Source organism: Meleagris gallopavo, chromosome 6 (assembly GCF_000146605.3).
Source record: "Meleagris gallopavo isolate NT-WF06-2002-E0010 breed Aviagen turkey brand Nicholas breeding stock chromosome 6, Turkey_5.1, whole genome shotgun sequence".
In the NCBI taxonomy this organism is placed as follows: Eukaryota; Metazoa; Chordata; class Aves; order Galliformes; family Phasianidae; genus Meleagris; species Meleagris gallopavo.
Genome location: NC_015016.2, coordinates 14,775,514 through 14,793,176, shown reverse-complemented (window position 1 = coordinate 14,793,176; position 17,663 = coordinate 14,775,514). Strand labels below are relative to the sequence as shown.

Sequence of the window (17,663 nt, the reverse complement as noted above, 5' to 3'; positions counted from 1 at the left end):
GCTTTGGTGTCACTGTTGGCTTGTTTTCTGCAGAAAGGATCAGATGATTCCATGATTCAGTGTTCAGGCAATATTTTTCTTTTTCTTTCTATAGTGTCTTTGAATATGCTTTTGTTTGTTTGTTTTTGTTTTGTTTGTTATATTTTTCGTAGGGCACATAATTTTTTCACATTTAAATAGATTAAAAGGCACTGTAGTGAATCTTAGCTAGTATCAGTCCTATTTACTTTGTCTAATGACACTACATGTGCTATTTTCAAACACCCATGTACAACTGTGAACTACCACACTGGCCAGCAACCTGCTGCACTGTATCAAGATCAATTCAAAAACCATTTCTTTAAAGCATAAATCTAACTTCAAAAACCCAAATCTTAGTGCCATAAATACAGAATAAATATTTCGTACCCCTCGTTGTTTATTGTCTTTTATTTACCCTCAGCAAAATCGACATAACAACTTATCATCACTTTATGATGCATTCCCTAGTTAACCATAGGATGTTTACCATACCCTCCAGAGTACATATGAATGTGATGCTACATAAGAGAAAACAGCCAGAAACAACATGAGTCAAAGAGAAGCCAAACCATCCACACATACTGGAAGAAGATAGAAAACAGAAGAAAAGGCTTTTTCCTTTATAAATTAATTCTTGATCTGTGGACTTCTAGTGGTGATGAAATATCAAAAAATCTACAAAAATATTGACCTAATCTTTCTATCTATATGCACTCAAAAACTGTCCAAATAGAGCACTTGAAGTTAGTTTTTATCCTGTCAATGACTAATAGCAGGCACAGACATGAGGAAGCTCTTTTCTGCAGCAGGCATTCAACTGTGTTCACACTATTAATGTACTTATTTCAATTATCTGCAGTGGTAGAGTTAGCACTTGAAAAAATTATATTTTGCTTATCTGAGAATGAATGGTCACCATGTTATCCCTCATGAACAACATAAGGACAAATGGCCAAACAACCAGAAACCTAATTGAGGCGGGGAAAAATATCAGATGATAAACCATCTGAGTTAGGAGGGAAAAGAAAAATGCTTCATGTGGAAACAACACAGATATCCATCCATGGATTGTTTCTACCAAATACATCATGAAAGAAAACATTTTTCAATTACCAATCAGTCTGCTATATTCTTTCCCAACAACAGGGTGGTTTCACAAGCCAGTGAACTATATCTTCAATATTTACAATCATCATTCCTATCTGTGAACTTTGCAAGTTAAATTCCCTCAAACATCTGTTTATTTTCTCTTCTAATATCTTCCTCCACTGTGAGATTAAGAGAGACAGACTAGGCCTTCAGGCAGTAAAAATGTAAGAAGTTAGCCTGATCTCAAGAAAACAAGCACTTAACTATAGGCCATTTTTTTTACACTCACATCAAACATAATATACCTGTCACTCAGTTTTACATAAATGATTTCTTATGACAGATATACTTCAAAGCTTATTCAACACCTGAGCACACATTATTTTTACTCTTCCCGGCCTCCCAGACATAATGTCTTCCCAGACATTAATGTTACATTCATTTCTAGAATGACGAGAGACACATCATATAACTTTATTTTTTTTATTTGACAAGCAGCAGTATCATGTTCATCTTTTCTTTTTTCTTTTTAATGTAGATACAATTATTAGGTTATCTGTCATATTACAATATTTAGGTTTTCTTTTTTTTTTTAACTTTTGTCTTAAGATACATTAAAAAACATCAACTGCAAACGTGAAAGGGGAGGAAAAAAAAAAAAAGCATGGTACCCAACCAAATTTCCACATCTCAGCAATACTTCACTCATTCTTTTAGTAAAGTTTTAAGAAATGTCATAATGACATGAGCTTGAAATATCTATAGGCATTTTCATTGACGCTCATGACATGGCACTGGTGATGTTGTAAACAGCAGAAAAACAGGGGCTGCCAAGTGACCAATTATGGAGGCACAGGCCTGCCTCTTCCCACAGGAACACACCAAACAGTGACAGCAATGATCTCCTTTACAATCATACCTGCAGGATAGCAACATCATGCTACATAACTGTATTCATCTGCAGAGGCCTGGCTTCGCTCTATGTACTGTTTGTCTATCAGAACTTCAATACACTTCTTAATCATGCTGATACTTGGATTAAACCTAGCTCTTGATTGGCTAATTACCTGCAAGAGAAAGATATATTTTATGTGTTATATTTATTTACAAGAGTTATTAGTGCTACCAAGAAAAAAAAGGCAAGATTCAGTTTACTTTTAAATACAGAATTAAATAAAGCAACGACAGTTAATTTAAAGCATCCCTGTACATTAGTGTCAGAATACTTTGACTGTTTAACTCATTGGTTCAGTTTGACTGCATATTAACAGACCTAAGAATGCGTTTATTTTAGTTGTTGTGATAGTTCATACAACTATAAATAATTAAATTTCACTTGATTTTATTTTTCAAAACTACTTCTAAAGTTGAACCCAATTTTCCTTATCATCACTTTTGTTATCACAAAAATATAGAGAAGACACTTTCACTTAATAAAATTCTGTAAGCCCTGTGTTTTCTTTATAACATTATAGTCACTATTAAAGATATGTAAGCTGATAAGTAGCAAATTTCCAAAAAATGTGCCTGGAATGTTGTAGTAAGAGCTTATCCATTTTCGAATAATGCAGTTTAAACGTATTAAAAATACAACCTGTCCTACTGAACTAGGCAGCCACATTTTAAAAATAAAATTTTCAAGAATCTTGAGTATTTTGAGGACCTTGAGTATTTTCTTGAACACCTCAACCTAAGTGAAATGCCCAGTGCTGCAGTTTGTTGGAATTAAAGTTAACAATCAGACTGTGAGCTCTTATTTTTTCAGAATTTTTCAGTCCCATCTCTACCAGAAATATAATGTTGCCCTTGTATCACAGGAAAAAAACAAACATTAATGAGACAAGAAAATATTAACTATTCATAGCAGACTTCCATTCAAAAGACTCATTCTTACCCCCGTGGAAGTCAGACTAGAAATTCTAAGGGAATTTGTTGTTATTAATAAGTACATAAATACTGTGGTAAATGTAACAAGAAATGAGTGTGTATATTACTAAAATGAGTAAAAATGTCACAAAAGAATGTGTTAAAAAACTGAAAGGCTCTTGATAGTTAATAAAAACACATGGCTAGCTGGAAAAATAAGGAAGCCGAGCAGTCAAATTATGCATACTCCAAATGTTCAATAGAAGTTTCCACAAAGCTCTAATGAGAAAGCTGAGCATGTTCAACCCAGAACCACTTGGCAATCTACACCATATGGCAAAAGAAGTTACTGAGCTCAATGGAGATGTAACTAAGTAAAATTTTCACCTTACATGAGATTTTCATCTTTATATTTACAACCCAAGAGTCCATCAATATCTCAGACTGTACAATAGAAACTTAACAAATTTTAAAGAATCTAGTTCATGCCCCATTAACAGTTCAGCTGAAGTAGATTAAAGAAAACTGGCACAGACTAGTTCAGGTAGCTAAAAATGTGGAAAAATTAACTGTAAGGGATTTTTGTACAGCTTCACCTTAATGCTTGAGATTGCAGTTGTTTACTTAAATCTACATTGATTCTCCACACTACACAGCAACATAGATAATAATTATTTAGAAGTTAACCATCAGTTTTAAATGTTCTAATTAACCCAGAATATAAGAAATATTCAAAACTGAGAACTACGGACTAGATGAGCATGATTTTCAGGTGTCATAAATTTATTTAGAAGCTAAGGTAAAAAAACATAATTCAGGTTGATGCAACCGGTAGTAGATAAATGGAGTGTCAACTTTATTCTCAAATGTTTTTAAGCTGACTAGCAGTCAAAATATCCATTCTTATTGAAAAACTTGAAAAAGCTCCTGATGTTAACAGACTGTAGTATTCTGCAAGAGTACTAAATGAGCAAAATGCATCTGAGGAACATCAGATAGTGCCTCCTGAGTCAGTCAAAGAGGAAAAACAACATACAGGACTTTTTGTTTCTAAGCTGTCAAAATATGTAACCTCTTCCATCATTTAAACTGGTTTTAAGTCTCTTGAGTATTTTCTAAGAAGTTGAGAATACAGGAGAAAATGTATTTTCAAAGATGAAACAGGGCTTACCTACCATTTTCTAGCTTTAAGAGAAAAATCTTAAGAGTATTTCATCATAATTGCATGAATTTAAGTAACAAAAGATCAAATAGCCAAAGATTTTGAGAAGTAGTCAGGACCTATGCTGCCTCATCTTTTAGATGCTCAAAATCAGATATCTTAAAGAAAGCTTGCTTTCAGGGCATCTGTGTACAAGCTCTACTTCAAAATCCAAAATCTTTCAGATGTTTCACATTTCACCAGTCAGTATGGACTTATGAGCTCTCTTAAGCTGCTTATTTTGCTTAGGAAATTAAAATTAATTGGTAGGTGTGGTAACTATTTCCTTCATCACCACAAGACAGAAAGCATACAGATCTTAAAACGACTGAATGCCTCTCCACCTCCATGCTCAAAATGGTCCAATAAAGCAGCAAACCCTCTCCCACAATCTGCTCTGAGGCTATTCAGCAAAGCTGGGGAGATGTAAGAATGCCTTGGAAGGCTGAGAAAACCAAAACTAGGAACTGGTTGATACGAGCAAAGGTTAGGTAAGAACAAGAAATGCAACTAGGCAGGCAACCACCACAGATGGAAAAATGGGAGAGAAATGAAAGACATAACACCTTTTTCCCAGCCAGTTCATGACAGTTCAAATATTGTTAATCTAGAATATAAAAAAAAAATCTAGACAACTGTAGTACTTAAGGTAAAATGGAGATTAAGAGCATGTCTACATACTCAGACGACTTCTGAAATGTAAGCTATGAATTAGAACAAAATCCAAAATTACAATTAGAGTACAAAATTGGCTAAGTGCTTCTGTGGAAATTTCATGTCTAAATTATCCATACTCAGGTGTCTTCAACTGAACCTACAGTTCTGGTCGTGATTCTTATAGGAGACGACATCTGCAGACATAGAGGCAGCCAACAGGAAAGAACAAGCACTGAGATGCTTAATACTTTAGTGCTAAGACATATTTATAGGACTGAGTGATCACGGGTAAGTACTATGTTTCAAAGTAGACTTTCAATAGTGAATTTCACTGAAGTACTAGTATTGACATGGGAATTCTGCAGTTGGATGTTTTACCTATCTATCCTGAATATTTTCATCAAATCATGATGATTTTCATGAAATCTTATCAAGAGGATTTTATCTTACCTCCTGAATAAGAGCATTATGTCGCAACACTTTACGTGCTTTCATGATACGGACTATAGCAGCTTGAAGATACATTTTTCTATCTTCATCTACAGCACTTCTGGTCTGCTCCATCTCCTGCAACATAGGAAGAAAAGTAAAGCTTTAAATATAGTAAGATTAATAAATATATCATAAAAGTATCTTGAATCTAAACTTCTTACTTTATGGAAAGTGATCAATTAACACACTCAATAATCTAGATAAAGGTCAATTTCATGTAATGTGCTTCTGTAAATCAAAAATACCAGATTTCATGCAAATCAGCAGGTAGGTAGGAAGAAGATATCCAAAGCAGTGCCTTTGCTAGGCAGAAAAGCAGGCAAAATTTACAATAAGGTATTGAGTTTAGCAGCAGGTATAACTCATGTACAGAAGACTGTGCTTTAGGAGATACAGAAGGAACTTGGATTATCAGCACTAGAGCTGATTTTAGTTGAGGGGAAATGCAAACATGGGAAAACAGTTTGATTGGTTCTGCTGTTTCTGAAATAAGTTGCCAACAACTACCAACAAAAGTCTCATTATATGAGGCAGGTTAAATGCCAATTCCATTTCCTACAGGAGAAATAGCTCTTGTTCATCTTTTTCTTATTATTCCCTATCCTACCTTTTGCTACCTATTTCTTAAGTACAAAAAAACTGCAGCACGTAAGCTGCAAATTTAAACATCATCTTCACAATAATGTAAATCCTATATCTGCTTATACCAAACTAATATAATCAATTCAGTTTTAGAAAATTAAGCTTCCTAAAGAATACTTACCTGTGGTGTGTCTTTCTGCATCGACGTAGTAATTTTAAATTTTGTTCGTTTACTGCTGAAGTTCATATTTAATGAAAATGTAGACTCTGCCTCTACATCCTCCTGCAATAAAGAATCTTTTTTAAAAAGAAAATAGAAATGGAGACAAAAAGAATAAGCAGCAAGGATTTGCTGGGATAAGGTTTCTTAAGAAAATTCCATGTAGAAGCTTGCATACATAAGGGTAATTTAAACAAAATTGCAGTTGAAAATGTTAATAAGCCAGTTGAACCAGGTCAGTTTTTTAAGCTACAGTTCAACTAACATAGAAATGCAGTCTCTTTTATAAAACACTATAAAGAACTCTGAGAAACATGAGTATTGCTGGTAAGCCTCTATTATGAATAAAACAGAATAGTTCCAGTTGGAAGCGACCTACAAAGCTTATTGAATCCAGCTGACAAACTACTTCAGGGGTGACTGACCAATAGTTAAAACATATCATTAATAGTATTATCCAAATGTCTCTCAAACACAGACAGGCACAGGGCACCAACCACCTCTCTGGGAGGCTTGTTCCATTGTCTAACACCATCTTGGTAAAGAAATCTTTCTTAATATCTAGTCTGAATCTTAGGAAGAACCACTTTACTGATAAGCAATTAAGGCATTTTCAGTTTCAATACATGATCAGCTATTTTACTTTTTAATACTTCAACAGTTTATCTTAATTGCAAACACTCTCCTTTCCTGCAAAGAAAGCAGGATTTGCATTTATTTATGGGAGAACACCAAGAAAGCAAAGTGTCACTCATAAATATTACTAAAGTTGCCTTTCTTTAAGGAAAGAAAACCTCAACATTTTATTGTGCTGTAGCAGGAACAGTTGATGGACTGCAACTACTACAGTTCCAGAACTACATGTAATTTCTCATTTTTTCCTCAGATGTATCTCCTCTACCCCCTCCCCCCAATACACACACACAGGCCAAAGTCCAATTCTTTCAATAAATGGGAACTGCTCCCAGCAGTCCCAACACCTTTAGATTCACCTACCAGGACAACCTGACAGATCCTTGCAATTTCCAGGCAAAGGTCTGTACAAGTATTACCAATCACTGGCAGAAGAAAGTTACTGGGCTTCTTAGACTTTGTCAAACTACGCTTGCCTCAAAGGCAAACACTTTAAGAGACTTAGTCAATATTTATCTAAAAATATACAAAAAATGAATATTTTTAATTGCATATTCTATATTCTTTATTAGAATACAATACCCAGACAATGTATAGAAAATTTAACATGAAAAGGCAAAGACCAAAAGCTTTAAAAATTTAAGCTATCATTAAATTTTAGCACTGTTGTGCTGCCATGGTTGAAATACAGACTAAGACAATTTATTTGTGTTGTGCATGAACTCAGAAAGAATGATTTTAATGAACCAATAAAGTTGTCAAAAGTTTCTTTCAAAAGTAAGATGCAACATATAATACATTGTACTTTGCTGCGTAGCTCAGATACACGCAGAAATAAGTATAATTTCAGTGCTTAAGCCACTGACTTTTTCAATACTTAAGCTGATAGACTGTATACAAATCAGCTCTCAAATTGCTGGATGGAGCACAAAAGAAACAGAATTAGCAGACATGTTTGAATACAATGGCCCATAAGTTAAAGAACCAGAAAGTGCTGTGGTAAAGATTAAAAGGTGAAAGGGTTAGAAAGCTATACCATTGAATCTTCATTAACATATTCATAAGCAAACCAGTAAAACCACATACAACCGACATAAATAAATGTAAATCCTAAATAAAATGTAAATGTAAATGGGCAACTTTATGAAAAATCTCACTGTTTTCTGCAATAGCTCCCAGTGATATATTTCACCCATGGTTTAACATTTTCCCAGCCACTGTTCCAACCTGAGCTCATTTTTAGATATTCAAAGCATGTCCTATGCTTCAGCCAAGCATCAGATCTTCCTTGTGATCTCACTTTCCATTTCCTAATATTTTCCTGGTTAAAAAAAAAGCAGCTGTCAGAACAGCTTTGGATTTATTCTTGTAAGCCATGTGAGCAGCTTATCAGTTTCTTCTGCTTGATACTGTCTAAATAACTCAGGCTTTCTGGGCTAGCTGGAAGTGCATGCTAAAGTTTGTATTGTATGCACAGGTACATCTATAGTGTTTCATACATAACAAACTTCTGTGCCCTTTGCTGTATGGGAAAAGAAGGAAACGAAATATTACTCAAATAGTACTGGAACTGCATGAAACACATGGAATGATAAGAGTTTGGCAAAACGCAGCAAAAATCCTCTCACACGAGCCCTCTTTGTTCTCTGAGCTCCTTCTCCTGTAGTGTGTCAGCAAGGAAGAATATGGCTGCTCTTATTTTGGTCTCTTAAGGCCACAGATTTATTTTAAGGATTACTTTACGACTTATTTTAAGGATTACTTTACCAGTCAGGCTCCTTCCTATGGTCCTACAACTTTTAAAGACATGTATTTAAAGGATATTCTCCTCCAACAGTAGTGAGTCAAAAGCCACATAGGTGAAATTCAAGAGAAACAATAAAAAGTTCTCACATTATTACCTTTGTAGCAGACTCTGCTGTTAGAGGCAGAAGGAACAAACAGAACTAAAGAATCACAGAATTGCAGGGGTTGGGAGGAACCCATGAGATCCAGTCCCATCCCCCTGCTAAAGCAGGTTTCCTACAAAAGGTCGCATGGATGAGCCTCCAGAAGGAGCCTCACAAACACAGTCTAACTTCTTCCTGTCTCATTCTTTGTAAATCTGTATTTATAATTGTTCACAAGATCAATAAGACAGTTCAAAACAAATTCATCTGTATTAGAAAGACCTCAACAAACAGTAGAATCACAACACTGAGAACACAAAGCATTTTTATATCATTACTGCATACCTTGTCTGAGTCATGGTTGATCATTTTAACGTCGAGTAATGATTTGATAGTTTTTGTCAGCTCCTTTTCATTCATTTGCGTACTGTCCTGAAGCTCCTTGTAACTGACAGTTTCACTGTTGTTGAAGGCAAGCAACACTGCCATTTGGTATGTTGTGACCATGGCTACATAAGGTTTGCACAAATAATTCATTTTTACTTCACCTACAATGATATAAGTAGCATTTTATAAACTGGCTGAATGCAATGAAATATCATCTGCAATGTAACTCACAGTTCCTACACACACACAATTCCAGACATGCAATTCATACATCCATAAGGCATGGGAATACAAAAATTGAAGGTTTAGTTTTACATTTATAGGAGATAGTTTGCAAAAAACGAGTTCTGATTAATAACAAATACTACAACACTAGTGTTTTTAGGAAAAAAGAAGAATAAGATGAATTTGAATAACATAATATAATTTATAGTAATAAAAAAAAGAAATTCCAAACAGCCTCAATGGTTTGCAGTGTGCAACCTTCAATTAGTAACAGCTTACACAGAATCACAGAATAGTGATTACAGGAAAGTTGTTCCAAGCAAAAATTTAAAAACAAAATAAAAGACATCTTTAAAAAAAAATCACAACATTGTTTCTTTAAAAGGCAATGAAGAATGTCCATTATATATGTATAAACTGAGTTTTCCCTGGATTTAATAAATCACAGGTAACACAGGCAAGTTTACAAAACATAAACTTGGGGAACACTAAGCAGCAAATATTAATTACTTTAAAACATAAATTACTTTATGATGCAAAAACAGTCAACTGACTTAAGATGCAGCATAATGTTCCACTTCCAATGTCTATTATCATTTGAAAAGGACATCCAACAATTGTCAGTTGTATAGAGCATGTTTGGCAAAGCATTTATTTTTACCTGTACAAAGATAATGTAACCAAGTAAGCTTCCTTCCACTAAAATGCTGACTGTAGAATAATTCAAACTGCAAAATAAAATGTCCTTCAATTAATCACAGAAACTTATAATAGTTTATTATTATTATCACACCACCACTCCAGTGAAGAAACGCTGGTTTTGTGTTCAACACATTGGATTCAGACATTGGTGATGACTGGTGGTGAGTCTATCATCACATTTTCCTTTGAAAGAAAGGCAATGACTGAGCAACATTTACCAAACTACTTGAACAAATTAACATACAGCTTGATGACTAAATAGGAAAGATTGTTGAAACATTCATACTCTCAAATCCTAAAACACTGTAGCTAAAAGCAGTCTTCTGAAGTATTAATTCTACTGAATCCAACAGAACTCTTCAGTTTCTAACAATCAGTCTCATTACATTTTATTACTTTGTTTGTTCCAATTCCATATGAAAACATATTTTGTGACTTTGATTTCCCATTTCACTGATTTCTTTAAACATCCTTCAAAAACTTCAAGCTTTTATTAACAGGTATTTCCACCAGTCAGCTACACAACTCTCAAGTTGAATCTCACCTTACATTCTTCTACATTTATTTAGGGGATAATTTCAGAAAAGCAAGCTTGAAGGGAAGCATAACATTAGTCACTCTTCCAATTTGAGTTTCAGGCTAGTTAAAACTACACAACTGGCAAACATCTCTGAACCAAGATGTAACTAAGAGTTCTTGAATTTTTGCAGTTAAATTTGCAAAACTTTGAAACCTACCAAAATCATTTTCCACAAAGAAGCACACATTCATGACTTAGGAAATATATTTTCAAAGTTACACTGGCAGCAAAAATTTATGAAAATTGAAGGATCCCCTACTTTGACAATTTTCAAAATTAACTTTAAAGAAGTATGCATGAATCTTGACTTCAAATGAAATATGGTCTGTATGAAACATGGCACAAGAAAGATGTATCCACAATTTACTCTATTTAATAATACTTCCTTTAGATTATATATGATATTTAGATAAAATACAATTTTATATAATATAAATACATAATATATAAATATAATCTAAAAATCAGGATCTTATCTAAAATATTAGGAATTAGTTTTAAAGCTAAAAGTCAAGATTGTATTTACTAGTATCTTCCTCATTAATCACACAGTTAAAAAGAGTTGTAAAAAAATAAATAAAGTTACAGAAATGCATACATTGAAAGCAGTGTGTCATTTGTGTGATGTTTCCAAATTTCATTTAACTGGAGAAAGAGTAGCCATGAATTACAAACAAAATGAAACAGCTCAGGCTTTTCTCTGTTAAAATGATCTTGGTGGGTTTTTTAGCAGTTTTTTTTTTTGTGTTCTTTTACATTTCCACATGTTTACAAGAAGCCTCCTACTAACCTACCATCTGTACACTTTTTTCCAGTTCCTGAGGAATTGCAAATGTAGAAGAAGGAGCCTGAGTTAGAGGCCATGCACCTGCCTAAGGGTATCAGGAAAAATAAAAGTATTAACATTTTCATACCATGTATACTTCAATAAAAAGTATAACACTACTGAACAGATTTGCAGTGCATATTGTCATTATTAACTTAAACAAGAAGTTTTACTTGTCCTTTTTTAATACTCACTATCATCCCCCAATAAGATCTTAATTCAACTTAAAAACACATGGCATTTTACATCACTACTGGTTAGTATGCTAACAAGTTAATTTTAAAAAGATAAACTATGAAAGCAAAATATTCCACACTGACCACAAGGTGTCATACTAAAAGTATTTCTAGTTAGAAAAATATTTCACTTATTATCAAAACATACAAATGAAATACGAATAACTCAACAGTAATAAACATACATTAGTACCTGTAGAACATATATCTGAAAACTAATTCCCAAATCTATAATTGTGTCCTGGTTTTTGATAAAGTTGTTGAATTTATTGTTGAGATCAGCACTAACACTCATGTCCGTATACATTCGATGAAGCTTGCTGGTAAATTCATAACCACAGGCTTGCTGTGAAAAAGAGATTGTTAACAAGTTTTATTGTGAAACAACATTTATTATACAAATAATGCACATTCATACATTTACTACTCTAATATGAAAATCTAGTTGGGAGAAGCGTTAAAGTATTTAACAATAGTTATAATAAATAACACGCATTACAGAAGAAAAATATCGAACTTATCTTAATTCCACTTTCTGTTCATTAATTTGTATAAACAACTTTATAAAATAAAAGATAAAGCTGGTTTATGATAGGTGCTTTTCCAACATAAATATGAGGTATTTAAACACACTTTATAAAGTTACCTCAAAATTTTAAAATAAAATGAAACACCTCGAACATATGAGGGATAATTCACAACATATTTTTCATACGCTATGTAGAAATTAAGCTTTCCTTTCAACTACTGGAAGTGTAATCTACTGATTGCTAAGTTATCTCTGGCACCCTCTGCTGCTTCCTCCTAACATTACATATTCTTACACTTTATTTTGCATTAGAAAATTGTTTACATTACCTTTAGTTTATTAATCATGGCTTCTTCAGAGTCCATAGACATAGATAAACCATGAATTAATCTTTTTGCCAACATTCTGGCATAAAACTGTATGGAAAAAAAACAGCTATGAGGATTTTTTAAAAGCATAACCATATTCTTCACATATTGTTTAAATTTCAATATCGAGACTTACCTTTTGGAATACATCTTTGTCATCAATGTACTTGAAAACAGTAATGAAACTTGTAAGTTTGTCTTCTACTTCATTCTCCGTCATTCCTTTCGCTGACTTCTTCAATAAGTTGTCACAGTACTTGGCCAGCTCAAGTTAAAAAAAGAGAAAACAAACCCAAACCTACTTGTCAAGCTTGAGAAAATACATATGTCAACATACTCCTAAACTCTACATGAAAGTAATTCCATAGTCTTCTACACAAGCTGTACTCATATGTAGAAGATAGAAACTAGATCCACCAAAACCACAAACTCTATGCAAATATTAACAGAAACAGAACTTTTTTTTTTTTTGCATACCCCCAAAACGTGTATGTGTGTGTGGGTTAAGTAATCACTACTGAAATACTGACATGAGGATAATTTAGTAAGAGAAATACATGTGACGGTCCCTACTGCTGACTCATCTGAAAGTTATAAGGAAGTATTACTACATTCTCCAGTAATACTAATCACTTACCAACTCAGGTGCTTTGCAGATTGACTTGGGCTCCCTGTAGTTAACAACTGACGTCAAAGCCTAGACATGAATGTAGAGAAAGGAAAAAAAAAAAAAAAGACCTGAAACTTAATACATTGAAATTTTTTAAGGAGCAAAAAATGTTCAGGTAAAGAGCATTCCCCAATTCTATAAAACTCAAATAGACAAAAGGGTGATAATAAAAGAAACAAGTGAATGGGTTTGGATTACTGCTGTGTGAGAATTTGTTGAATATTTTTAATTTGGGATTTAAATCAAAGTGGAGGAAGGAATAGAAGTTAATTACAAAAAGCAGGAGAGAATTAGGTTTCAGTTACAAACTTAAAGATAGAAGTATGGAGGTTTTGGTACACAGTAAGATGTGTGGTTTAAAATAATGGATAAGAAAATACTAAGGAGTGTAGAAAAGACAAACTGCAGCAGCAGCAGAACAGCAGTAGTGACTTATAAGAGAATATATCTTGATGTGAAAAACATACTTGGTGTGCCCGTAACAGTAAGAAAGGAAAACTATTTGGGTTGTTAGATGTTTGTTGGACTAAAGAAAAGAAAAAATACTGTTGAGAGCTATTATGTGGAAACTTGAAGCAGTGTAGTAAAAAAACATGGCAGTTGAAGATAGGCTGAATATGAAGAAAAAGAGATAATATTTTAGGATTGGAAATTGCATGACAAAGATAGAAGGATCATAAAGATTAGGTTATAAACTACCTATCGTATTTCAACTAGAATTTTAAACTAATACTGGACCAAAAATATTTCATTATCATAGTTCATAGGAATTAGTTCCCTCTTTGGAAGGAATGTTTAATGTGTTTTGCATCTTTAGCTTCAAAATTCAGTACAATTTAAAATAGTACAGAAAAACATTTCTTTACATTTCCATACCACGTTACAAAAATCAAAGTCTAAATGAACTTATGCAGAAAATATTTCTATTATTATTACAAAGGACTGACAAACAACTTTTCTGTACAAAGCCTCAACATTCCAGTACTTGACAAGGTCCCAAGAGTCCCTATGACATAAGAGTGAATTATTTAATTACAAATACAAAAATCTGAAGCTTAGAGCACTCTCTTGTAATGATACTGGAGACAACATCAGCAACTTTCATACTGGTCATAGAAAATTGGCAACAGATTAAAATCTTAGATATCTATTGTAATAAAGTAGAGTGAAGTAAAGAACTGAAGTACTTAAAGAAAAAGTATATTGCCTATCTGCCAGCAAAAATAGCCGTCAGTCTCATGTTATTCCACCTTCCAGTAAGTGATTATTTGCAATTGAGATGCATGAGAGTAGTGAAATAAGCATGTTTAAAAATACTAAGTAACTAATTTCTCAATATCACAGATACAGACAGTTACCAACGATTTGATTGTTTACATATTCACCACTATGTCTTTCCAAACTAAACTTGGCTGAAATTCATCTAAAGATTTGAATAAGACTCTATAAATTCCTGCTACCGTAAAAAGAGTACCACAAAATAGTAATGAAATGTATGTATTTGGTAGCTTAAAATTATAGATCGGAAGTTAATAAGTTCACTCTCCAAGAAAAGAATACAATGATATATCTGGAAGACTAGAAAAATAGATGGATTAGATAATGTGTTCTTCTTTGACAAGGAACCACCCAATCTCACAAGAATCCAGGCATATTTTGCACAATTAAACTGTTACAGAAATGATAACAATTAGTAGTGTTATCTTTATTATCTTCGTGGCTATGCATTCCACAAAGAAGTAATGCAAGCCTTTTGCCCTAATCATGCTTATTTAACTTTGACTGCAGTTGTCTCTTGGAAAAAGCTAGTTATTGTGATCAGCGACTGAAGTAATAACAGTTTTTAGATAAACTTTATAGTAAGCTTGCACAGAGTGTCCAGAGGGACACAAAAATCATCCAAGGAATGGAACATCTCTCCTATGAGGACAGGTTGAAAGAGGTGGAACAGTTCAGCCTGGAGATGGCTGTGAGGTGACCTGATATGGCCTTTCAGTATCCAAGGGGAGCTACAGGAAAGAAGGGGACAATTTAGAAGAAGGGTCTGTTGTGATACAGCAAGGAGAAATGATCTCAAGCTTAAGGAGGGTAGATTTCTGTTAGATGTAAGGAAAAAGTCTTCTACAGTGAGGGTGGTGAGGCACTGGAAAAGGTTGTCCAGAGATGCGGTGGCTGCCCTGTCCCTGAAGACATTCAAGGTCAGGCTGGACCAAGCCCTGAGTAACTTATCTAGCTGTGGATGTCCCCATTCATTGCAGGGGAGTTGGACTAGATGACTTTCAAAGGTCCTTTCTGACTCTAAGAATTCCATGATTCTATCTAAACAAAGCTACTCTTTAAAATTATCTGCACTCAGAGTTTAACCATTAAGGAAGCAAATTCAAGTTCAAATTTTATGTAAGAATTATAACAGAATCATTGAGGTGGGAAGGGACCTCTGGAAGTCACCTAGTCCATCACTCCTCCTCAGTCAAATCCACCTATGGGCAGGTTGCCTTGGCCCACATCCAGGCAACTTTTCAGAAGGCCTCTAAGGAGGAGATCCCACAACCTCTGCAAGCAAACTGTGCCACTGTTACATTACCTGCATAGTACAGAAGTGCTTCTTGTTGTTTACAAAGAACCTCCTGTGTTCCAGTTTGTGCTCATCACTTTTTTTTTTCTGGCACTGGGCGCTACTGAAAAGAGCCTGGCTATATCTTCATTTGCATCCTCCTCTCAGGTATTTGTAGACATTGATAAGATTTCCCTGAGCCTCCTCTCCTCCAGGTTGAGCAGTCCCAGCTCCCTCAGCCTCTCTTCAGAGAAGACAAATCCCACTCCCTTTACCGTCCTGAAAGAGTCCAGTGTGTGGAAGACCATGTCTCTCCTGTACTGGGAGGCCCAGAACCGGGCACAGTACTCCAGGTGCAGACTCACCAATGCGAAGTAGAAAATCTTTTGCTGAGTTGCCAAATATCTCTCAAGGCAAAGTTTATCTATTTTCTGCATTTAAATTTATATTAAATGGATCAGCTCCATTTTTGTGTTCTGCTTTGTAATGAAAACATCTTCAGTAAAATTTCAGTAAAATGTTAAGCATTAATCTGGTTTCCTTTGTACGTGTATTTTTCCCTAGCACTGAAAGTTCTTCTGTTGTGTTTCAATTCCAAACTAGAAAAACTACATGAGAATGCTATCAGTAAGCATGCATTGGTGCCCTGAAGAATTCTAGCCTGGAACAGGGCTCCACATTTTGTTTTTCATTTTTTCTTTATATCTTGTAAGTAAAAGTTACCTTGTCAAGAGCACTCATAAAATGTTGATCACCATTCAAAACTGTGTTGATGAGCTGAACAAATTTACTATGTACTTCCAAAACCGACTCCACGAACTGAGTTGGCATCTTAAAAAAATCAAGATAATACGGAAAGCAAGTTATTAAGAAAAGGAATATTTTCTATACACAAACATAGTTATAGCTACACTGGTTGTACTGTTTTTTCTAACTATTCTTTCTGATAAAAGTTAAAATCACTGATAATAAAGTCTCTGAGTGGATTGCTTCTGCAGTGTCATACTCCTGCACTACTGTTCTTGAGCATGTTTAGAAAATAAAAATTACATAGCTATATTTCCAGTCAATAATATATTTGAGAGTCTATACAGCTCTCACGCTCTGTAATCTTTTCCATAATATTCTCATATCCTCTATCAGCATTTTGAAAATTGCTAAGACAGAAATACAGGAATTGAGTGAAAAAGCTGCCGGAGTCAGTAAAATATTTCTTTTCCTAGATACAGATCTTGAAGATAGAAATCAGGATGAAACCTTTGAACTTTCTTAAACATAACAGTTACCAATCAAATTTAGTGTATCACGTTTCAGCAAAAACATTTTGTATGGAAAAAATTAATGTGAATTCAAGGTGTCCCTACCAAACAATATAGCAGGCTGCAGTATAAGATTGTGCAATGCACTCATATCACTTAAGTGCATTATCAAATGACACAACGAAAAATGTTTTGATGCCAAAGCACAAAACGAGACTAAGGATTTCACGTTTTGCTTTTAGCAATGCAACACTGTGAATACTCATCACTCTCTTGGATGTGTATTCCTTTCCTTGTGTAGACAGTATTCATTTGAAAGAATATGCTCAGTAAATTTAATTTCTTGAAAGCAAAAACCTACTAAATACTTCAATCCATTTTCAGTAGGCACACAGAAGTTACAAAAAGTAAGTAGACTCCTGTGGAGTTAACAAAAGGTAATTATCCTTTACAGATCTAGACATCAAAATGTATAAATTTACAAATATAATGCCACGCTTTTTTCTCCCTAAACAGTAATACTAGTGGAACAAAAATCAAATTGCATAATTTAAATACACATGAATTGAAAAAAAAATAAAAACACTTTGGTAGAGCAATTAAGCTACCATATTTTCAAAATTCACATGTAAACATGAGACTACAAAACTACTTGTGAGAAACACAAATCGGGACAG

General features: G+C 34.0%; 1 protein-coding gene across 1 annotated transcript; it reads right to left on the bottom strand.

Moving 5' to 3' along the window:
* Positions 1-1,579: 1,579 nt before the first annotated feature.
* Positions 1,580-16,580, bottom strand: LOC100550749 (cullin-2). The gene is made up of 11 exons (XM_010712485.3): positions 16,451-16,580; positions 13,141-13,200; positions 12,640-12,768; positions 12,465-12,551; positions 11,800-11,952; positions 11,339-11,416; positions 9,924-9,990; positions 8,996-9,198; positions 6,090-6,191; positions 5,285-5,401; positions 1,580-2,177 (listed from the first exon to the last, which is right to left on the bottom strand). The coding sequence occupies exons 1-11, from the start codon at positions 16,556-16,558 to the stop codon at positions 2,046-2,048; spliced, it is 1,236 nt and encodes a 411-aa protein (XP_010710787.1). The 5' UTR covers positions 16,559-16,580; the 3' UTR covers positions 1,580-2,045.
* Between the last annotated feature and the right edge of the window lie 1,083 nt (positions 16,581-17,663).